We start from the raw sequence: 24,304 nt of genomic DNA, 5'->3' as shown, positions 1-24,304 counted from the left end.
AGCACACCCACAGCAGCACAAAGCTTACTCACCGTGCTCCCTGCAGCTCTGGGGCAGGTTTCCCAGCCTGTGCTGGGCTCTGCGCGGCTGCTAGGCTGGAGCTGCTTCGATGCACAGACCCTTCAGCAGAGCAGGTATGATCACCGCCAGTGGTGAAAGGTAGGTAAGTAACTCTTATAATTAGGAAACTAAGGCAGAGTGACTCATCCAGGATCAAAGTCTGCAATTAAGCCAGAAATAGGCTGTGGGTTCCCCGACTCCCTCAGCACTGTGAGGCAAAGGCCTTCTCTAGCTCATCTGAGCATCATTAAAACACACGCCAGCTTTTAGGGAAGCCTGTATATATGAACCTCATTTGAAAAAAATCTTATGCCAAATTTAAGAAACATTATCAAAATGGAGAATAGAAGAGTTTCATCGTTTGAGCAAGACTTTGTGGATATAAGTGACCTTTGGCTGTGCAGTAATTTAATTTCCTAAGAACATGAGCAAAGTTTCAATTAGGTCGGAGAGGACCGCTGCGCTGGTACAAGAGGGAAGAGAAATGTGCGGCTGCACTGGTGAAGAGTACTTCTTGTCTCAGGGGGACTGGAGATGTGGTGCAAGGAAGCATTAAGGCCTCTTGGCAAAAGCGAGCGAGGCTGCTTGCTCAGTATGTAAAGCAGGATGGCATGCACCACAGGCAGAGCTAAAACACAGAAGCAAAATACTCAGTCAGTGGCTCTCAGATCACTGGCAGTTTTTTGCTGCTTTCTTTACAAACAAGAGCCAGGTACTGTGGCTGCCATAGGAGAAACAGGCTAATTTAGAAGAAGCCCAGGGAAAAGCAGAGGAATAATGGAAAAAAAAAAAAGATCAGAATAGTGACGGATTCTGAGTGCTGCTTAATGGAGTGATGCCTGAATGTTATTTGGTGCAATCTTGATGGGCCTGATTTAACTACTACATTTTCGTACAATATTTTTCATACCGGTTACAAAGAAGTGCTTGACAGCCCTTGGTGACTGCTCAAAAGTTTCTCAGTCACTTAAGCAGAAGGTCTATCAGAGCAAAGCACATTAATCAGAAAATAGACTGATAAGGAGCGGACGGCAACAGAAATAACACCGGGGTGAGACGCCACTGTTAGTCTGTTGCCTGTAGAAAAGCCGCGCAGGAGGTCAGTGGGTAGGACATCCCAACACCAGAAACATTGCAGTGAAGACAGTTCAGGGAAAGGCATTTCTGGACACACAGGTTCCCACAGCACTTTTTTATCCAGCAGAAAGACGAATTACACAACTTCCAACTCTTCATCTGGGACGTGACACCTGGTATACCAAACCCTCCTAAATCTCCAGCCAGAAAGAAGTTGGGCACCCTACATCACCGAGTCTCATGCTCACCAGTCAAATCCACAACAGCCCACTTTTTACTTTTAAATCCAAAGTGCAGTTTCAGACACTTGGGTTTATTTTTGTTTTGATTCAGAAGCGTCTATCTGAAGTGAGTTTATGCCAGTGACAACTGAATCACAGTTGTGGGGGCAGTTTCTTCATACTGAAACAGATTGGTAGACATTACCCTTCCAAAACGCTATCTTTGTGAATGCAACGTCTCAGGACATCAATTAGGCAGTGTTCCACTTTAGCTACTTGGAAGACTGTATTTAGGATGAGCTCCTTTCCTCCCCCTCCCAACAAGCCCATTAAGTATCTGATCTGCAAACCCTTGTACATACAAGAGAGTTACTTGCTCGAGTTTTTTTTATGCAAGGTTTTCAAGAGCACTCTGAATTTAAAAGCAGCATTTTGTTCTCCAGAGCAGCTCCATGCCGAAAGGCCACTCTCACAAAAGCTGCAGTCAGGTCTGCCTGCAGCATTAGTACACACGCTATGTATATGAATTAAGTGTCACTGGAACAGTCATTGAGGTGACTGCAGCCTGGGCTCGCCTCCTTTACATATCTACTCATCTAGACAGGGGGGCTGTATTTCAATGAGCAAGCCCATATAGACACAGTAACATTGCGATAAGACTCCACAGAGAGTATCTGCAGGTGGCTTCATTAAAGCAACAAAAAACCCGCTAATGCATCCACAAAAAAAAACATTAAGTGCCAGAAATACAATGCTGCTTTTGGGATTTCAGATGCCAAGTAGAGAAATTCAAACACCCAAGTGGAAGAGTTAAGAGCACAGCAGTCCCTTCTCCCCCAGCATTTCAGTTACCCTGCAGATCTTCACGTTCTCACGCCGATCTGCAATACCCATAAACGGGAAAATACCAAGTGCAGTCAAACCCTCAGCAATGCTATTTCGTGAGAAAGCAGGAGGCATTCCTTTCACACCCGGCTGGGTGCCTCAGCAGAAAGCTTACCCCATCTGGTAGTGCCCTCCAGCATACAGCACTCACAAACTCGTTTGTGTCATCTTCTTTCCGGTCCTTGTCCAGGACACTTTTGACTGTATCAAACTTGAATGTCAGCAGTGTCTTTGAGAGGCCCTTATAGTATAGGTAAAGGGAATTATTTTCACTTCCTAGAAATAAAAAAATAAATATACAAGATTAGGTTCTGGTAGCAGGAATAGAAAAAAGGCTTCTTAGCTCTTTCATTGTTTAAGACAAGACCAGACATTTCCTCCTTGTAGTTATCATCACGCTCATGGTGCCCTGGCAACTGGGAGTACTCCACAGCAAACTTTCACGGTGCTTAATAACAGGACCAGGTTTTATTACAAGACAACTGCAGCATGCAGCGCACTCGCAAAACATACAGGATCCCAGCCATCCCCCATAACTTCCTTAGGGCAGAGCATTTTGAGCAGAGCAGAGCATCTATGCTACCACATGAAACACTGCTAGACCCAGCCTGCTCGGCGTTACAGCTCTAAGGCAGGTAGCACTGTCACAGTTTTGCTTGCCGTAATCAGGGATGACAGTTTGGTCTGTGGAGGTTTAAGTAAGAGAGACTAGACAGTGTGCAGGCTTTATTTAGAAATCCATCCCGATTTCTGCCTTGCAAGCTGTACAGAGATCAGAGAATACACAAGCTAAGGTCCTCCCTTCAGTGCTGGCACAGCTGCGCTGCTCATCCCACAGCTATCAGCCTGTCACTGCTTTCCCACCAAGACCTGTAGATTTACAGAGGTTCAACAGTCCAACTTAAGCAGTGAAAGGACAAAAAAAGCTAAAGGGGTAACTGCTTCCAGATGACTCAGTCTTCTAGGGAGCTGTTCACAATGAGGACGTTATTGCTTCGCCATGCAGAATGCTGTTCTAAGTGTCCAGTACAGGACCCTCACGTGGTTCAGGCTTCTGCCCGCCCTTAGAAAGATGCGTGAGGATGTGTCTGTTGATAAACTTGAAAGACATAAGTCATACCAACAGCAACTACATTATTAGCTGATTTTTGGTGACAGCAAGTCTGAATCATCATATACAAAGAATGTACGTGAAACGGGAGGAAATCAGCTACAAACCCCCTTAGGTCAGGGCTCCTTATGCCATTCCCTGGGAAGGGAAAGACGGTGGAAGCTCAGAATAATCCTCTATTAAAAACCCACGCAGCTACGCAGCACAACTGCCGGTTGCTTTGCAACTGGAGAGGCATCAGCTCCGAGGAGTCCCATTAGCATTTGTCAGGATGGCTGCTCTACTCACCGCAGGCGATGTAGTCTCCGTTGGACGCAAGCCCGACAAAATTCTTCTCGTTGATGTGACCCTTGAAGGAGCGTAAGCAGTGAGGCTTCCCTACGTTCCACAGCTTCAGCTGACTGTCTGTTGACCTGAGAACGATACCTAAAGTTACCCTGCTGCCATACGGCAGGAGTTCCTCACTTTCAACCCTGCTCCTTAACACCCTACTTGCAATGTAAACATAGGAGGTCTTAGTGCACTCCAGGAGATTTATCCCACTTTCAATTGTATGCAACTCAGCTTGAGCCTGGAAAGGTAGCACGTTATTTTAGAAGCCTGTAAAAACACATTACATGTTTGAATAAAAAGCTTCCCTGATGTATTACTCTTCCTTTCTCCTACCAATTGCAGAGTCCTCCACTGAACTGTACAACCTTTGGGCCATCACTGCCTCTTCCAGATTCTCACACCTCCAGGACACACTGAATTGTTTAATTTTTTTTAATTTTTTTTTTAAACCTCTACAGCATGGACAAAATCTGTTCTCTTCTCCATGCCAGCTGCAACTCTCATTCATGCTTTTACAGGGCTCAGGTAGGAACCAATCTCCTCCCTCTGCAGCTGCCCAGAGGCATATTCTCCTCCTCCTGCCCAATACCAAGCCCCCTATGGGGGCTGAGAGTTGCTATTAGCATTAAATTGATGTGTTTTTCTCACGTGTAATTGAGACTGTATTGATACAGATCTCAAACTTCTCCTTTTTTCACCTTGGCAGCGAAGCTGAATATTACTATTAAAAATATACAAACTCTGTTGGGATTAAACCTGACGTTTTCCATTGTTCCCCCACATGCAAACATACCTGCCTTCACAATGTTTTTCTATTTACTGTATGCAAACATTTTCCCTTTGGCAAAAGAAAGGAGGTGGAGGTAGTCTCCTCTGCCTGACAGAGCTCAACAGAAATAGGAAGATCCCACATTTCCAGGAGATATAGGATTAATTTCTTCCCCCAAACCTGGGGGGAGATGAGCCTCTCTTACTTCACAGGTGTTACTCTCTAGCAATCACCAGGCTCTGATATTCTGGGTCTCACCACCTTATGGAGGTATGCTCCACAGCAGGGGAACAAATGGTGATGTGGTGGGACTGGAGTCCTGTGAAGCCACAAGGAAAGGCATAGTGCTGTTCCCATCTTCAATATGAAAGAGTTTGGGAGCAGGACCTGCCAGCCTCCTGGGTGGGAGGAAGGGGAGGCCGGCAACGTTCCCCTCATGCAGGTTGTGTCACCCAACCTTGGTGCTTTCTGAATATTTACAGTTGAAAGGAAAAAAAACCCCACCCAATATCCATCAAATATTACCTATGACATAAGACATCAGTCCCGCACCAATGTCACATTTACCTAAAAATATAGCACAAGAGAGGAGAGATGCACCTCATGCTATACTGTAAAAACCTTATCTCAGTCCTCAATGACAGCTGGAATGACAAAGGAGTGATAAGGGAGCTACAGCAAGATTTGTTAGTCATTTGTAATAATAGTATGAGGTCAGATCACAACGAAGTTATGAACTTTATCTGTAATACTGTGACTTAAGCAGGAGTGCATTCCTCATCCCACGTCTTGACCGGGGGGCCCTAAAACAGTGTATTCAGCTTCTCTGCCTGATACTTGTTCCACGTCCATCCCTGCCCTACACTGCTGCTCACTCTCCCTTCCCTTTTCCTATCTTTACCATCGTAGTAGCAGCATAGCTCATAGAAAGGGCAAAAATTTATACACCACTGCTTTTTTGGCCCACAAATACAGGGAAGTGCCTTCTGTGCTACTAGGGCAGCTGTATTTTTAAAATGCTGCTTTTAAAAGCTTCAGAAAACAAAACTTTTCTGAAGGCAGGTTAAAACAGCAAAAGACTAATTCCTGGTCTACAAACCGCCAGATTCCTGTAACAGCTTCTGCTATTAGCTAACCCATCAAGAAGACCTCATATATATACATGCAGTTAACCTCTATATTTTAGTAGCATACAGTCTAGATCTCTTCATTAAAATAAAACCACTTAAAGTCTATTACTAATGGAATGCTTTTACTGTTAATAAGTTCCCATCAAGCTCTAGCCACGTTCGCATTGCTTAGGATAAGCATGCCATAAAGAAGTTATCCACCACTGGACCAGAAGGAAAGGAAAAGGCCATTGATACTGCTGGTGTTACACTGCTCTTCTGGTTTCATTCCCTCTCCAAAAAAAATATCATGGATGCACTGCTTTTAAATCTGTCTCCCTGTAAATCAGCACTGCAATCAATGTGTTGTGCTAAATACCAGGCAGTTCTGAACACCCTTGAGGTCAAAACCTAACTCTACAAGGCAAAGTAAATCAATGCAATCTATAAAACAGCTTTAGCTAGAAATCTAGAGAATCTGAATACACATATAATTTTTTCTTAAAAGAAATCAGCGCTTGATTTTTAGGAATCACTACTGCTGTCTCCTCTCCCCAATTTACAAAAGACAGACGTGAAAAATAATCATCTCTCTGACATTTCTTTCTGTTCACACAGAAAAAGACAGGTGAGCCCTCCAGTTAGTCCCCTCACCCTGTTGTTGCCTGTCCGACAGCTCTATCAATATTCCTCCCAGGACTGTGGGATAAGCTTTCCCAGATGGTTGGCTCAAGCAGGACAGAGCCATTCTGTCCTGAAATATCCCATAGATGAGACTCCACTTGAGCATGGCTGTAAAATATTCCCAGCCTCCTCCTGCTTCTGTTAAACACTTTCTTCTTATCCAGATTTGGTTCAAACCATTAAATTTAATTTTCTCTGTGTTCTAGGTACGAATTTGCACCCTTATAGAGTTATAATGTTAATGGAAATAAGAAGAGAGGAGCTGATTAAACATAAGCAGTACCAGAAGCCACCAGGGAATCCTCCATCACACAGCTCAGCTCAGAGAAACTCACTAGCAGTCTGAATCCACCTTAAAATGCTCTGCTTTGGCTCCAGACTTCTAGAGCAAACTGTGTGAAAACACAGGATAGAGCCAAACTGGATAATCATCGGCTCGGTGTAAGGCAGCAGGCATACTTCCTGGGACTAGATCTACCCCTGTGATCCATCCCTGCCGCCCTCAGGTGTTATACATGAGCATGTTGAGATCAAAGATCCCCCTGTAGCCCCCCGCAAGGCTGCTTGCATTTTCTTGCTTTCAAGAGGGGCTCACCTCTGGTTTACTGAGGCTTGTAGCCCAGTCATTCAAAGCTTTCACTGTGTGATCTGATAGACACACTCATTCCCACACGATTGAAAAACTATCTAGAACAGAGGCAGCCACATCCAGCTTTAGGACAGATATATCTGGCCACATGACAACACAAGCAGTAGAATATTATTCCTCAGGGTCTCCATAGCAGGCCTTATGGCCTACCCTGGCTTCTGCACACCATTAGGACCACAAAACACAACTATGCTGTGTCTACTTTCTAACCCAAGCATAATGCTAAAAAGGGCCTTCACAGAGCAGATTAATAAATTACCAGAGAACAGATCAGTCAGTCCTACTCAAGTTGCTTTCAGGCTGTGGCTAAACCTCCTCTTCAGACTTAGCAGCAGCATTTGATCACTTCTGTCACTCATCAGCTGTATTTTACTGCAGATTACTATCCTCGGGGCTATACCAGCAGCCTTCTCTACAGCAGAGCTCTGGTCAAGACCATCCTCAGCACACACAGCACTTTGTAAAATGAGAGTCTACCTGCAGCTTCCCAGAGTTGGGGCTTGTGGTCAGGAGCTGCATCTAGTTGTATTCATATTCCTCTTAAGCATTTTAGCTCCACAAGATAGAGCAGACCCAATGGGTGGAATGAATTTCTATTTTTGTCTTAGAAAAAAGCAACAATCTGCTTCCCAAAAGCACAGCAGCTAGCAAGCGCACCCACCCACGTAGGTGAACTTGCACGACGGCCCTGAAGAGTGCCGGAAAGCAAGGGCTACAAAGTTTTTAGCCTACGTAAAAGGCGATACTTACGCAGAGACGATTTCTTCCCCGCTCACAAATTTTGCGTAGGAGACTGCCTTGCGATGCCCTTTGAACACCATGATTGGCTGCTTAGTGTTGCGAAGATCGTAGTAGTGAACACAGTGATCTGGAGAGGAGAAAGGGGCAGAATTTAATCAATTGGGAAGGGTGAATGGGACCTCTAATAGTCAGCTCACAATAGAAATCCTGCCTGCAGCTTTCACATCTCACTTAAAGCCTCATTTAGGATAAACAGTTTGCGCTATACCAAAGGAGTGTTTAAGCAGGCTTCTTAAAATGGCCCCAAAATTCAGTCCAGAAGGGTCCAAGCAGCCTTTCACAGAATCACAGAATCATCTAGGTTGGAAAAGACCTTGAAGCTCCTCCAGTCCAACCATGAACCTCACACTGACCGTTCCCAACTCCACCAGATCCCTCAGCGCTGGGTCAACCCGACTCTTCAACCCCTCCAGGGATGGGGACTCCCCCCCTGCCCTGGGCAGCCCATTCCAACGCCCAACAACCCCTTCTGCAAAGAAATACTTCCTAAGAGCCAGTCTGACCCTGCCCTGGCGCAGCTTGAGGCCATTCCCTCTTGTCCTGGCGCTTGTTCCTTGGTTAAAGAGACTCACCCCCACCTCTCTGCACCCTCCTTTCAGGTAGTTGTAGAGGGCCATGAGGTCTCCCCTCAGCCTCCTCTTCTCCAGACTAAACCCCCCCAGTTCCCTCAGCCGCTCCCCATCAGACCTGTGCTCCAGGCCCTGCACCAGCTCCGTTGCCCTTCTCTGGACACGCTCGAGTCATTCAATGGCCTTTTTGGAGTGAGGGGCCCAAAACTGAACACAGTAATCGAGGTGCGGCCTCACCAGTGCCGAGTACAGGGGTAAGATCCCTTCCCTGTCCCTGCTGGCCACGCTATTGCTGACACAAGCCAGGATGCCATTGGCCTTCTTGGCCACCTGGGCACACTGCTGGCTCCTGTTCAGCTGGCTGTCAGTCAACACCCCCAGGTCCCTCTCTGACTGGCAGCTCTCCAGCCACTCCTCCCCAAGCCTGTAGCCCTGCTGGGGGTTGTTGTGGCTGAAGTGCAGAAAAAGAGCCAGTGAGGGAAAAAGGTGCACCCACGCTTGTGTGCACATACACGTGTCCTCCTGCAAATCCCATTTGGCCCATGTGCAAGCCAGCAGCTAAAAGGACTCTGCCTCTCCTGCCTGCCTTCTTGGCTCCCTGCCCAGCCACTCCAATTGCCATTTCTAATCCTCTGCATCCCCTTCTCCTTCCTCAAGTTGTCCCTTCTTGGAAAACTGTTCAAGAACTCAAGGCTAAACACTCAGTCTGCTACTTAAATTGGATCATGGAAAATAGGGATTAAATTTCTCATGCTTACTCTAAATGGGTAACCCCCATACTTTTGTTTTTTGCTTCTCTCTTTTGAATTTGTTACCAATCGAGGCAGAATTAGCATTTCTGCTAATGAGAGAACAGAATAAATTCCAGTTCTTCTTAAGATTTAATTCACAGATGTGCCACAACCACATAAAAGAGATCACAACAGAATCAGCGAAACATTTTATTTTCTGCACAACTAAATGTCAATTCCCAAAAAAACAGAAAAATAAGAATAGAAAACCCCACGAGACCCAAGCCCCAAACACCCCCAGTGCTCTTTCCAGCTCAAGAAGGTTAATAAGTTTCTCCCTTCCTGACTTTCAGCTTTTAATGTTGAACTTCATTTAATTATCCCCTGCTATTCTGGAAGCACAGGGAGGGAAGGCCACACACACGTAAGGAAACCGAGCCGGACGCTTTTCTCACCAAGCAACTTGTGATACCCAGACGTCAGCTGAAAACTGCTCTGACCCTCCTCCCACTGAAATAACACCCAACCAATGGAAGTTTATCACAAAGATTACATAGACATGAATTTAAATGCCAATAGCTATGGTTATTTTTGTATTTGCGCAGCATTTCAAAGCAGGGCTCTCAGCCATACAAACAACACCCAGCTGTCTCAAAATCCCATGTGGTTTGAAAGATAACTGGATTTACATCGATCAGGCTACAGCAACTGCTATCAGACAGGCAAGGGTAGCTTCTCCCCTGTATAATGGGCTAATTGGTGGCCGTGGCGGGATGGGGGGGCTGCGTCAGAAACATCTTCAGTAAAACGAGGCAAGCAGGCAAGTTGTATTCCTGTCCAACTGCTTCCAGCATCCTGCTCTCTGCATAATATGATGGGTTCAGAGACTTCTCTGGTAAGAGGTTCCTAGCTCTCCCCCTCCTCACTGTGTAAAAGCAGATACTCCAAGCAGCCACACCAAGTTTTCTCCACCACTTACACCAAACCATCGAATTACCCCCTTGTGTTGAAACCCCGCAGCTACTCTACCCATTACTGCTAACACTGAAACCCTGAGCAGTGCACTCTTTCTAATGCTCCTGTTTCTTCCACCTCTGAAATATTAACCCTCCGAACAGCCACCACCTACCAATCAAAATCCCAGCGTGTTCCTACCATTTGGGTATTTTAATGAGCTTTAGAACAACACAATGCTGCAACAGGCTTATTCAATAAAGGGGTTAATTTTCAAAGGGACTTTTAATTAAGCATTAACACTCCTTTAACACGATCCGGGCATCCTGGCTTCAGCCAAAAAACTCCATATTTTCTCATCTGGCCAGCAGACCTGCTGCAGGAGCTATGAAACAGTTAACTGGCAATTGTTATTTTAATGAGCAGAGTGATTCTAGCAGGGCTTTCTATTAGGAGCCAGTTAGTGGATAAGCCTTTCAAGTCTATTTTTGCTTACAGTTTCAACCTCCTCTCCAGCTGGCCCATCAGTAGGATACCTTTTGGGCACCAGATTTTATCCTTCAGAGGGTGGCAGGGAAAGGGGTACCTGCGGATGGCCGCGTGTGAGCAGCTGGAGCAATGCGAAGAGGAAAGAGCCATAGCAGGAGAGACAAGTCCATTTGCAGAGCAGAGACATGAAGTTGCATTCACCTTCTAAATATCGCAATAAACACCTCGAAGCCTGCCAGCATCTGGCCCCAGCACTGCATGTGCCTCTAGGCATCGGCAGGGCAATCAATCACTGTCTGCTCTGATCACAATGAGTCTGAGGGAATGGGCAAGGCCAGTGGGTTCTAAAATTAGCTACTTAATTATTAATTGATTATTTCAGCAGCCGAAGTGTTGGTGCCCAATTGAGTTTTTTTTTAATTCAATTGAAGCAGCTATTTTTAAGTAGATATATGAAGACAAATGCTCCCTGCATTCATTAAAATCAGAACAGGTGGTCATGTTTTACAATTAAAGAGATACTCTCTCTTGTAGGCCATATGGACTTTCCGAAAACATGATAAAAATGCCATCTGCTGAGGAAGCAGAGAGCCCAAAAATGAAGCTAAATGAGAAAAATACAACTCCCAGGTACCCCGGCAGCAGCCTCGCCTGGTGGAGTTTGATGAGCTGAAATCACCTGCAATGGGCAGCAACCTGGGCACGCCAGCAGGTCCGAGGCAAGGTGGCAGGGTGCTCTGGAAAGCTCACAAAATTAATTTGCGAGGCAGCTGAAAGTAAGGAAAACAGAGGGAGCAGTGAGGTGAATCAAACACTTCCTGAACTGTGCAAGAGCCCGCAAACTCATCCAGCATCCCACTGCTGGCTCCTGCCCTTGGCATCCCCAGAAGACCACGGACCGTACTCCACCTCTAACCAGTGACGCACAGGGGTATTTATTTTTGTTTTGCTCCTCCAACATTAAAATAGTCGTTTGTCATTTTTTTTGCAGCTCTACAGTTTCCACTCAGACCAGAAAACTCACTTAGAACAATTTCAATTTGGAAATGACATTTCCACCATTAAAAGCCTCACGCCTAACCCTGGGGCAGCAACAGCTCACTGCTTTACTTTTTCTTCTACATTCAGGCTTAATTGAAATATATATGAGATAATGGGAGAGAACATGTATATATACCATAACAAATTAAACACTCTGAAGCAATTCTCATCTAGTTCAATGTCACCGCAGAAGCTGAGCATGACAGAATTCTGCTGCTGCGCCTTCTGAATTCAAATGTTTGCTGCCAGGCTGTATTTTATTTTACACACACACACATATATATACACACATACATACACACACATATACATATTTTTTTTAAGTGATCTCTGAAGGCAAAAAGGGCAGCTAAGCTCTGCCACTGCTGCCAAGAGGTCTCTGACCACCAGCCTGAGTTTTTAAATAGTGCTTTTCCAGAACACTCAAGAACTGCTTATTTTCCCTAAGATGCTGCCACTTTCACCTTTGAGCTGTCTAGTGACATCTAATCAAGAATTCAGACTTTTCCAAACTTCCGAAAGATCTCACCACCTCTTCCGTAAATATAACATGCGTCAAAGGATGGCATCCCTCGTTGCCTGGCAGCTCATAAATTCACAAGACTCCAGCCAGCAGGAACAGGGCGAATAGGGAAGGATGTTTTTATGATATACAAGGTGAACTGATCGGTACCTTCTCAATCTCAGTCCTCAGACTCTGCTTGGTTGCAGGGGTGGGGATGCAGCAAACGAACCAGTGATGTGGTTACATGATCTTAGGAAATCAGGTTAAAAAAATTCTAAAAAAGGAGAGCTGGGAATTGTTAATGGAGCCAGTAGCAACTTAGGTAATTTCAGAGTTGTTCAGAAAGATAGAATTGCTCTTGGATTTTTTGTTAAGAAAAAAAAAAAGGGGGGGGGGGAAGTCTGTTTTTGCCAAAAATTATTTTCCTTACACTTAGACTTGTTAATTAAAAAAAAAATAAATCACAAAACAGCTGTTACTATCAGACTTTAGGTTCACATCACCTATTGCAAAGCTCAATGTGTACTGACAAGCAGCAGCTCCAGAAAAAGTAGGCAAGGGTTAGGACAGAGCATCACACAGCAGCAGTTTACCTTCCACTGAGCACTGGCACCTGCAGCGTAGCGACACACAGAAACCAAAGAGCAGAGCAATACCGCTCTCCAGGTACCCGGCCATTCCAAATAACATTCATCTTCCAGGTCATGTGCTTCACCCGCCTTCACCACGAACATTAACCAGCATGAGCTAACTCACCCCCCCCCCCCCCCCCCCCCCAGGCTTTTTTCGACCAAGAACTACTTACTCAAAGGGATATCAAGCCAAGGACAGCAAAACAAGAATTTACCTGCAGTGCAACAGTTTTATATTCAATGGATGTAACAACCAGAAAGCCCCAAGAGCTGCATACAAAGGTTCTGTGGCTCTCCTCTGGAAAACTGAATTGCCAGAGAATCAATGACCATTTTTCTTATTTCAATCATTTAGAAATGCATATTTCTTAACTGTTCAATATTTAGATTATTGATCCTTTCAAAAACTAAGTAATTTACATTACTCGGATTTTTCAGTGCTTATACACTTGAGAATGTAAGTGATGCTGCTACACGTCAGACGAATGTTACGGCCAAGAAGATGCCCATATTCAAAACCAAAGTTGTAGGGTAGGGAGCCAGATGTTAATCAAGCGGTCTGTCAGAAGTCTTCTGTTATCAAAGCACAGTTTGGACTTTTTAAATAAGAAATCTCTTCAATACCAAACTTAGGGGTCAAATTAATTTCATGTATTAATGCTCCGGCTACAGCCTGCAGTCCTGCATGCCTCACGTTACAGATGTTTTACTGAAACAGAAGCCCAGGCTACAGTGTACCCTTTAAAGTGCTTCTCTTGTGCTTCTTTGACCATGACGATCAGATTTGTTGCATCTAGTAACTCATGTCCTCAGCTGATGATTTCCTCAGCTTTGTCTATTTGTTTTGCTCCGTATGAACTTCAAGCTTGAAACAAGGCTGCCTGTTTTCACCAGTGAAACTCCATACATCAGTAGTAAGAATAAGAGACATTTATAGTCTGAAGGCTGTATTTAAATGACTCGTTCAACAAGATTTAAACTGAGTCAGAGCAAATTTGGTCCAAGATACCTCTGTTCACCTCCAATTACGTTATCCCGAAGAAACCAAAAGAGCAATAAAAGGGCACAGAAAAAGCCCATAAAACATCTTGCATCAGAATGAAAGGTGAGAGGCATGATTTTGTGGTATTTGATTCCATTTTTACTTTCATTGGTTAAAAAAAAATAATTTCAGCGATCCTGAAGGAAGCCTCTATTGCTCAAATCATATTGAAGGGGTTAGCTGAAATCCAGTTACTTATATTTAAACATCTATCTATAGAAACTGATTTTTCCTTTCACTTGCTTCTCTTCTGTATACCAAATGTAAGCAAGATTGCTCAGTGCACAGAGTGGACAGAACAAAGCCTGCAGAGCTACCTAGGCAACTTGTTTAGCAGGAAAATAGAATCATATCCTTATGCCTTCAAGTGTCCAGAGCCCAGTGGTTCAGACAAAAGCTTGTGTTTCAAGTGCTTCTTGGTGAAAGGAAAGAGCACATGCTGTCATTCTCCTAAGTGGTACACCATGAAGAAGGGGGCAAGTCTTCTTAATGAATTTTTGTTGAACATAGATAAACAAGCAGTAGAAAAACAGAACTTTAACATCAAGATGGGTTAACCAAAAGTCTCTTTTTCAGCTGGGCTCAGTGTGATTTCTTGCTATAAAAAGGAAGCTTGCATCCTCAGAGGTAAAACCTTTGACTAAACTAAAAATGGAAACAGAATCGGGAGGCTCACATGCAACCTCAGTTTTCACTGTTAAAAATGTTTCTTCCTCTGTTAGTGAGGAGAAAGAGGAAGGAGATAAACAGGAACAACATCCTGATTTAAAAATAAACTCAAATCAACAGTAGTACACTGTATTGCAGTACACTGAAGATGACTTGGCACATTAGATGCCTTGGTCCTTACAGAAACCTAAACCAGGGCCAGGTAAACAAGTGCTGCTCTTTCTCAAAAACCTAAGACAGACAGTTGCTATCAGAATGCAAACCTTGAAGATGAAATGCTTTAAAATAGATTCCCTTTAATTTGAGAGGAGACCTACAAAAGCCTCAGCACTCTCTTGACCTCAAAGCCATCTAACAAGCTGCACATTTACTTAGAGACTAACTAAAAAGCTATTAATAAGGAAGTGGAACCTCTCCAGTGGATCTTCTACGTACTTCCACACCAGGAAACACAGCCTCCCCACAAAGGCAGTGATATCAAGGGCTGGTCACAAGACAACTCAAGATTTAATTATGAGGAAACCCAAACTGAAACTTCATCTTATGCAGCGCAGTTTGTTTGAAACTCATTTTTGCTCAAGGGCCCTGCAAGTTGTAAAGTAACATAGGTGGGAAGGCACCTCTGGAATCCAGCCAGTTCGACTTCCCACTCAAGGAAGGGACCACTGCAAAGTCAGATTCAATTTCCAAGTTAAATAATTGTGTTCAAGGGTCCTGCTCAGTCAAGCTCTGAGCATTTCCAAAGACAGAGATTCTGCAAACTCTTCCCTCAGCTGCCTGGAAAAGTGCTCTTATGTCAAAGCAGTAGGGAGAAATTTTTTTTTTAATCCAAATTTGCTTAAGCTATTTGCTATTGACATAAGAAAGGAAAGACGTTAGCCCATCTCTCAGCATTACAGCATTACTGTTTAGGCTGTGTTTTACTGCACAAGTTTCTGGCTTCTTGGATCTTTCAGGTTTTGTCTACCTACTCCCACATGATGGGGGTGGCATGAAACACTGCCATACAACCTTAGTTCTCCTTTAATTCATTTTGTTTCTTACTAGTGGAAAAAAAAAAAAAAAGGAGAACTGCTGAACATTAACTGTTGCCAAGCCTGTAATACAACACTTGTAATACAACACTACAACAGCACTTAGAGATCTTCATGTGACTGAGGTGGCTTTGTTCAAAAAGTTTAGGGTGGAGATTTAATCTCCCCATGGCAGAGGCAGGCTGGAGTTCAAACATCCATATGAGGGTCTTGCTCTGGAGAGAAGACTGGGGACACAGGACAGTTGAACACTCCAACTTTGGGAATAATTCAACTCAACAAGACAGGTGAATCTTCATGCAAGGACCCCAAAAAAGACCATTTTTAATCCTGGGTCTCTTCCAGAGCAGGAGAGAATGTATGAAGGAGAAAAAGGGTCTTTATTATAGCAATAGAAATGCAGGGTGGTATTTGGACAATCGACAAAGAACGGTGGGAAGCCTTCCAGCCAATGAAACACTATAAAGAGTTTTATTTCACTTGACAGAGTAATACCAGGATGGGATATGATCAGCGCAGGCTTTGGCCTATCAGAAGCCATTTCAGGGAGAGGAGACAGTATGACAGTTTCCACTACATAAAGGAAATAGATGCTCTGGGAAAAGAGAAAAGACGACAATGTGTTGTGGACTTGAATTCAACGAACAAAGCCCTGCACCAAAAATTAACACAAGAATTTTCTTAAGAAGAAATTAGATAATATCAACAACAGTGAGTTGACATCAGTGCCCTCTTTACAAACCATTTCCCTTACTGCAACAAAGGAGATTAAAAATGGTTTTGATACAGCCTGAAGCAAAGAACCTTTGACAGACGAAACTATCCGGAGCATTCTGCTGAAGAATGCAGTGTGCTGTTTTCCACTTGCAGCATGACAAATCACATGAGGAGGAAAGAGCAGAAATAAATCCATTTCACCCCAGCATCTCCCTGTAGAACACTGCAGCACAGGTAAAGCTAACTGGTATTTCTTATTTTTTTCTGTCTGTTCCTTCTCTTCAAAAAAAAAAAACCAAACCAATAAAACAAGAAAATTTTATCCCAACAGCCATTGTTACAGGCTCATTAAAATGTTTGCTAGATATGGCTTTGTATTCATAATTTTCTGTTCCAGCAGAAATTGCAAGTACTTTGTTTCTATAACGAAGACAAAATTATCCATTTGATGCATTTGCTTTTTTCTCCTCTTTTTACCTGGAGTTCCCTTTGCAGTAAAGGAACAGTTTTTCTGTGAATAACCATTTTCTGTTGCCCTGGGGGAGTCTCAGCAATCTTTTCTAAAAGCAACACACTGGTCCACAGCAGCGAACTGGAACAATGCCCTTATTTTGTATTTCACGTGTGTGCCCGAGATGATTTGGGATGCAGTACTTCATTCATTCATGCTATTGGAGCTCTGTCTAGACAAGTGGTCTCACACCGTTGTACCAGACTCCCAGGGAGCTCCCTCACACCCTGTCTTCACAGGTGTCAAACGTTCAATGGCCACCCAAAAAGGGACTGAACTTTGGAAAAGCATTCAATAGATATTTTCCCTGCAGGTCAAAGCCTCCACCATATGCTCCTCCCTTACAGCATGCTCTGAAGACTATACAAGATTAAGCAAGGTCTGTATGATTTATTCTGCTGGTGGCAAAATCTTGAAAAAAAAAAAAATACCTTTTAAGTGAGAAAGCCACGGAGCCTGTGATGTTAGCGAGGAGATGAAAGGAAGTTTCTAAAGCAGAGGAAGGCACATTGGTATTTGGGGATGACAACTCAACCTCATTTTCCTATACTGCGATACAGATGATGGGCAACAGTCTCCAAAAATCATATTTAGGGAACCCAATACAAAACCAGCCTCCAAAAAAATCATATTTAGGGAATCCAACACAAATTCAGCCCAGGTTTTCATTTAAATGAAAGCCGAGCACAGCTTTGAGAAGATGGAAAATGCCTGATAGTGTTCTGCTTAGCAGACTGCATGACAAAGGTCCACTCCATGAAAACTGAATTAAAGAGAGCTGAGCTTAGATTAAACACGTCTGCTGGCCTCAATTTAATCTCTGGCAAAACCAACAGCACAATAAGAACCTTCTACCTTTCCTTCTTCCAAGGAAAGGCTCAGCGATGTGAGAGCAGAGAGTTTCAGGTTAGCACTTGAAATATTTTGACAGAGCTCTGCAGGGAAGACTATACCCTGATTTTCATCTCTTACTAACACCAAATGTACTATTTTTTTAAAAAATGTATATCAACACTAGCATTTCACTAAAGATCTATATCTCCCTCTGCTGAACAGATGAAGGGAACAGCAGCCTTGATGGGAACTGCCAACTGGGTTTTTAACCTTTGTATTCAACAGATTCCCTATGGCTTGAAGTTACAGATGACATTTGCTGGGTTATGGATAATGGTCTTTACACACTGGGGACATTTTTTTACTGACTTGTCTAAAGCTTTTGACACAGCAGCCCATAAAACCTCTACCCTAAATAACTTGTCTCATATTAAGGAGAGAAGGAGGAGACATAAAACATTAGAGATCTTAATCAGTTGAGAAAAGGGCTCTGATGGGAGGGGGAAGCAAAACAGATTTCTCTAGAACTCCTTTGAAACTTTGACCTTTATGGTTTTAAAGAGCTACAGAGATTTCTCACAGGAATAAGGGCTAGATGGTTTTTGTGCAATTCAAAGATTGCCTTCTATCAGACTGTTGGAGAAACAAAATATTCAATACACATAAGGATGATTTATTAATGTTACAGAACCAATGAAGACAACAGCAGTAACAACATGCAGCTTTTGGTAGAATTCGTTCTTTATGTCTGAAAGAAAAAAGAATGATGTACTGTTCAGATTCTTAATCCAACTCTTCTCATTGACTATGTAACATGTAGGACTACATGCGCTAGTGTATGTAGGCTGATGGCCCAAAGTTTTATGACACCTAGAACATGTGAAGAACAGTCATTTTGTAGTAAAAGGTGCTTCAACCCATGCTAAAACGGACTACATCTTGGAAGATCTGAAGCTCCTGGTGCTTATGTGAGAAGTTTTTTTGTACAATGAGTGCTGGATACCTCTATCAAAGCCTGAAGTAGTACCTCATTTGCTGAACAGATCTCTCCCAATTTAAGACACTTATTGCACACAGTAATTGTTCTTACTGCAAACCTATGTCAGCTCTGGTTCTTGAATGACTCAAAGTTGTGTGTGTCATGGAGCTGTGATGGAGGGAAAGGGCAGCACAGTCAGACTCCCAGGGACCACACACTTCAAGAGGTCAAGATCATGTAGATAAGGGCTGGAGACATTAAGAAAGATAGATATGAAAAGGAACATCCTCCCTAAGATTTTAGGAGTGCATTTAGGAATCAACAGCTTTAAGGTTTTTGTCGTATCAGCAAACATCATACAAAAAGAACCAAACAGGCTTCAGAGCAGTCAATCTGGCTCCAGGGAAAGTGCTGGCTGCTGCCATATGCATTACAATATGCAGCTGAGGACCTGAGTTTGCCAAATTACAGTCAAACCCGATTTTAGTCCACAACTACATTTTACTTCACTAGCCTGAGGAGATATAAGCCTTCTTGTACTAGGTTCTGGAGATGGTGATCTGATTCATTACCTAAACTGCCCTCCAAAGCAAATTCCACTGGAAGAGATGATGGATATTAAATATAGTGTCACAATTGTTAATATTCAAGCTTCAGATAAGAATACTTAAACCAAAACCCCAAAGGTATGGTGGATTATGCAGACAAGGAAATAAACACAAAAAACCACATGATGATACACAGGTATGAAATGTGGAAAAGAAGCAATGTACGCTCTGGCTAGGCAATGCAGTAAGTCATGTGAAGAGTGACTAGATTTGTACACACATCTTCAGTCTTTTTGTCATCCTCTTGAGATTCAAATGGCTAAGAGGGCCTCTTTAGAGGAACCTAGGCCAAACATTCAAAACCTCTTCTCTTACAAACTCAGGCAATGCTTAGATACTATGAAACGATGCCTTTGAGATGAGAGCTCACGCTGCATTCACAGGTTACAGATTTTCCTATGCAATGTGACAACCTTCACCAGCTTGTATGGAAAGAGTAGTGTATGTTATAAAAGCCTAAATGTGCACAGTACCCAAATAAAAGGCTGGAACAGTTAATCTATGCAGCAGTCTGAGCAGGAGATAACACAGGAAGCCATTACAGAGGATGTCATTCCAATGAGCAATTCCTTTAAATGAGCCACCAGAAAAACTGCAGCTTTGGAAACTGCCGAGGTTGGAAAGGATTAAACTAAGGGATACAGCAACAGCAAGCAGCAAGAGCAATTTGGCATTCTGAAGAAAAGATGAATCTTGCAGTTGCCGATCTGTTCCTGAATTTCAAGGCTCATTTCAATTTTAATTTGAATTTTGTAACATTGACTAAATGACTTCTACACCAGTAGAAAGACAAAATGTTCGGGAAAAGAATATTTAAGCAAACAATTATCACACTCATTTCTGCTAATGACAGATTTATTCTTTTCTCCAGAGAATCAAATGGAGCTTTTCAAGTTCATTTTATTCGTTCACTTGTTACTGAAGTGTGACGACCTCTGGGATAAAGCTAGGAAACTCCCAAAAGGTCTCTATATTGTTACTCACTGTTCATTGCAAATGCTTTATCCAACACAAGTCAGATACTACTTTTTCTGTGTAAGTAAAAAAGTTACATAAGCTTCTAAACTCTGAAGCTTATGTGAAATTTGTACATGCAACATCTTCTGCACACCTATGAGTGGTTTCACAACCCTCCATGATTTCCTAGGAAGTAGCTGCAGCAAGGTAGGAAGTGCCTGGCTGATCTGGTAGCACCTCTGATGTGCAGATATAGGCAAGTCAGCTTAACTGCAGAAATCGTAGGTTTAAATAACACGGCATAGCTGCCATTCTTCTGATTGTCAGTCCTGAGCGGAAGCAGAGCGTGATCTACCTACCAGTGCCAGACAGATTGTCTTCACCAGGACAGCAGATGGTATGGTTCGGTATTTCGCTTTCATTTACATCCCAGAATCCATGAAGAGGAATAACATTTAAGTCAGGCCTTCAAGATGGTGTTCTAACCTAAACAATCCCACTAAGCTCAGTGCTTCCCCCACACTAAGTACTGTTGGGACAGAAATATGATCACCACCACACTGGCCAAAAATACAGATTCCTCCAAACAACCCTCAACTGACTGAAGTGCTGTAGATGCTTTCAAAAGTTACAACAAATGAAACCTTTGCAATGAATTCTGGAATGAGGTTAAATTATAAGGTGACAAGCGTGCACTTCCAAAACATGAACTTTGTTCCCTACTTCCCCTGACAATAGCCTCAGAGATCATGGACTAGAGGAAGATAATTGAATACCCACAAAAAGAAAAGACACCCTGCAGGTAAAGTCCAATACAAGTAACAGGCAAGTCCTGGACTGCTGCGTGCCATACCAGTTTCATAAAGGCTGAAATTTGAGCACTGCTGTGAAGTTTTTCTACAGGCTTGAAAGAAATGCCTAACCTTTGTGCCTTTGAACACTATGCTCAATTCACACGCTAAAGGTAATCTTGTAGCTTAAGCCCAAAGAAGCTGCCTAACTCCACCCTAAACATGTCATATTCACACAAATAGATTCTTTCTGAGTCACTGCAGGCTTTCAATAGAGCAGAGTACTTACCCATGAGAATCTATTAAGGTAAGACCTTGCTTTCAGCTGGAAAACATTAATTCTCTTCCAAAAAGGCACACTGCCTTCTTGGCCATTAATATCACATCATTCTTCTGAGCTGAGTGACAAGTCAGGAAAGTCACCCAGATCCGAGGCAGCATGAAAGGCTAGCTCTACAGAGAGATGTTTGGAAAAGAGAAATCACTGCTCCAGTTACTGCAGCAGAAAAATCAATATTTTACTGGACAAGGATGGTCTCCAAAGTGGTCCCGCTTGGACACCAGGTATATTAGCAAAATTGAACGAAGGCGATAAAGAAGCCACGTGTGACCTTGAACTGTAAGTGCATCAGGGCAATGCAGAGACCTTAGGGGTGAGTGAATAGTTGCAAATGAAAACAAAGCTGTTGATGTAGCAACAGGAGTCCTTCAACACGCTGGATGCTGGGGATCGGTATTGGTTTTGTGGTTGTTCAACAATAAAAGAAAGGTGGCAGCATTCAGAGCCAGAACTGTAATGCTGAAGATGGTGCACAGGAAAGATCTTTGAATAGCATGCAAAGTCTGCTGGGGAAGGGCAAAACCATCTTCAAAGGAAAAGCACTTTCTTAGGACGTGTTCTTGCTCGGTGTCACTGTACAAGTGGGGAAGGAAATAAGGAGAAGAGAGAGCAAGTAAGGGGAGAAACCTCAGCACTAGGAGGAGACCTCACGTTCACTGAAGATTTGCCGCTTGTTAGCTACTACTGATCTCAACTCAGGCTGCCAAAAGCCCATCTGGGGCTGGTACTGGTGCTCTATGATCAGGACACGAGCTGATCCAGGAAAAAAAGGCAATTCTGTTTTGGCCACGCAATTGCCAGTATGAAGGAAGAGATGGAAAAGCAAAATTGGGAATATTCAGAAGGGAATACAGTATCCCCAGTGCAGGTAGTCTCAAACTCTGAGGCTGTAGGTAGTAAAACCAACATACATCAGCACTGACCTGTGTTTTCCCTGCCCTGGTTACTTCCTCTGAACCCACACTGTCAAGAGTGTGTGACAATGCAGTGAAGCAGTTTAGAGACCTGATCGAGGTTAAAATTAACCCAGCAACACCTTAAGCTCCGACCATTTTGCAGCTGTTGTGTTGCCCTCCTCTGTCCATCTGTATTTGTTCGCTGCTTCCACTTATGTGAAGCTTCTGGAGAGCAGGTAGTTTCTGTCCTGCATCTCTGAGGAACCCTCTCATTCCCCAGTCCAACCTGCTAGATTTGTGGGCCCTACAGGGAAAAAAATATCGTATGTGAGAAGATGATGCATCTAATGTAAGAACTCAGGAATCTGAAGTTTTGATGACATGATCTCTGCATAATATATGGGAAATGAAAGGTCAGTGGTAGCTGCTGACAGTATTACAGCACGCTGGGAATAAAGCATTGCTACTGTCAATAGCTGCGCTTAGCTCACTAGAGTTAGCAGACAGTCTGATCTCACCCAGACTGCACAACTTGGACATTCAAGCTGCAAACTGCATGCATTTTCAGCCTTATTTTTTTTTTTTCCAAGCAGGCAAACGGTACTGCTAGGAAATATATGGGTTGAGGGCATCAGTGCTATTGCTGAGGCAGAACAATAATAACTTCAGTCATGATTTATATAACTAATTTCAGGATAAAACCCTATCTATTTTTAAAAAGAGGAAAAGACTACAAAAGTACCTGATTTTGTATTCGGCAGTGATTACAGTTTATACTGCCCAATGTTTCAACTGAGTAAGCATGCAAATAGAATATTTTATTAAAGTAACAGACAAAAGGGATCTTTTCTTCTTTATGTGCCTCTCCACTGCAACAGATTTTATCAGGCTGCAGCCAGACTCACTAGCTTCCCTCTCACCTGAAGCGCCTGTCTGATTTTAAGAGAATTATTTCCCAAACCAAATACTCATTCCTCTCGTGTATAGGCTCTATTTCCAGTTTATTGCTCATTTGTTCTGTTTTAAGCTACCAAAATGATCTTTTGGTCATCTAAAAGCTTTCAGAGTGAAAAGCCCAGAAAAGAAACATATATCATCCATATTAGATAGTAATACTGGGATTTGCTTCTATAGTGGCAACTAAAGCATGGTTTTCTATGACATCTGAAGTCAACTCAGCACACTCTACTAAAGGAGAGTCCTCCATATGGAGATACACAGTCTAACAGCACTTTTGACTATGGCTACATTTAAATCAAGGCACCACAGCAACTCCTTCCATTATTACTACTTGTGTTGACCAGTGGGTATCCTGAAGCACAGAGGTTTTGATCAAGAAATCCACACAAATCCCAGTTCCAACCCACATCATGTCCTTTTCAGGAGGCATCAGTCAAGGCAGTTGCTTGATGATGTTCTTCTGTTGCCAATGATGGGCAGGGACCTGCAGAGGAACTTGGCACAAGGGAGAAAAGTATGTTCTCCACAAAGGAGGAGCAGCATGATATGAACAGCAACAAGCAGTCTAGTAGAGTCAATCTAGTCTCATCAGGGAGAAAAACTCAGCCAAAGCTGCTGCAGCAATAACCCCTGTTTTGCTTACTGTGCCACAGGGTTCGCAGCCTGACCTTGCTTCAAAAGCCATCACCACAGTCCTTCAGCTCACTCCTTTATTTGGCAATATAGCATGTAAACTGGGAGCAGGTGGAAATGCTTTTTTAAAACCAAGATCCCCAGTTGAGAATTCCCTGCAGAGCCCTGAAGCTGTGGATACCTAACTGTGACTACCTACACTGCAGTATGGCTGAGGGACCCAGACAAGGGCCAGGCTGCCATCGCACTCAGCACTGGACACACAGAAGTGACCCCTGCACCCCAAAAAGCCTCTGGGTTTGAGGACTGGAGGTCCTCGGCAGACAGAGCCACACAGGGAACAAAACGGTAATGAGACCGTTTCAATAGGCTGCTGCATCAGCTCACATAATTCATGCCACATGTTGGTAGCCTCTATGGCACTTTTAAAGTCTCTTCCTTCCTATTTGTCTGTAAAAGGGAGTTCTTCTAAAATAGGAGAAAATGAGAGGAAGCACAAAGGCACCTCTCTGAGTATTTCATCTGTGCATGATATAGCATCATGGGCAGAAGTGAGCCAACAGTCGAGATATTCCTAACAAATGAGAAGGGATATGGAAACTGGAGACAGGGTAGAAAGGACCTTAAGATAGCCATCCTGTTTCTGTAGAGAATGCAAAGGGGGAACCAGCACAGAGATGCTGATCTAGTTAAAGCATCTGATTGGGAAAACC

General features: G+C 43.3%; 1 protein-coding gene across 2 annotated transcripts in view; it reads right to left on the bottom strand.

The window, feature by feature from the left end:
* COP1 (COP1 E3 ubiquitin ligase) overlaps nt 1–24,304 on the bottom strand; it is a 129,745-nt gene that overhangs the window by 30,279 nt on the left and 75,162 nt on the right. For both annotated transcript variants that reach the window (XM_074833032.1, XM_074833033.1), the window contains exons 16-18: nt 7,649–7,766; nt 3,643–3,767; nt 2,359–2,519 (exon numbers count right to left, since the gene is read on the bottom strand). In XM_074833032.1, the coding sequence (XP_074689133.1) occupies nt 2,359–2,519; nt 3,643–3,767; nt 7,649–7,766 (404 nt within the window). The remainder of the gene's footprint in view (nt 1–2,358; nt 2,520–3,642; nt 3,768–7,648; nt 7,767–24,304) is intronic.

The sequence above is a fragment of the Strix aluco genome, chromosome 8 (genome assembly GCF_031877795.1).
Source record: "Strix aluco isolate bStrAlu1 chromosome 8, bStrAlu1.hap1, whole genome shotgun sequence".
NCBI lineage: Eukaryota > Metazoa > Chordata > Aves > Strigiformes > Strigidae > Strix > Strix aluco.
The sequence above is the reverse complement of the archived record's forward strand: the minus strand, read 5'-3'. Positions and strand labels throughout refer to the sequence as shown.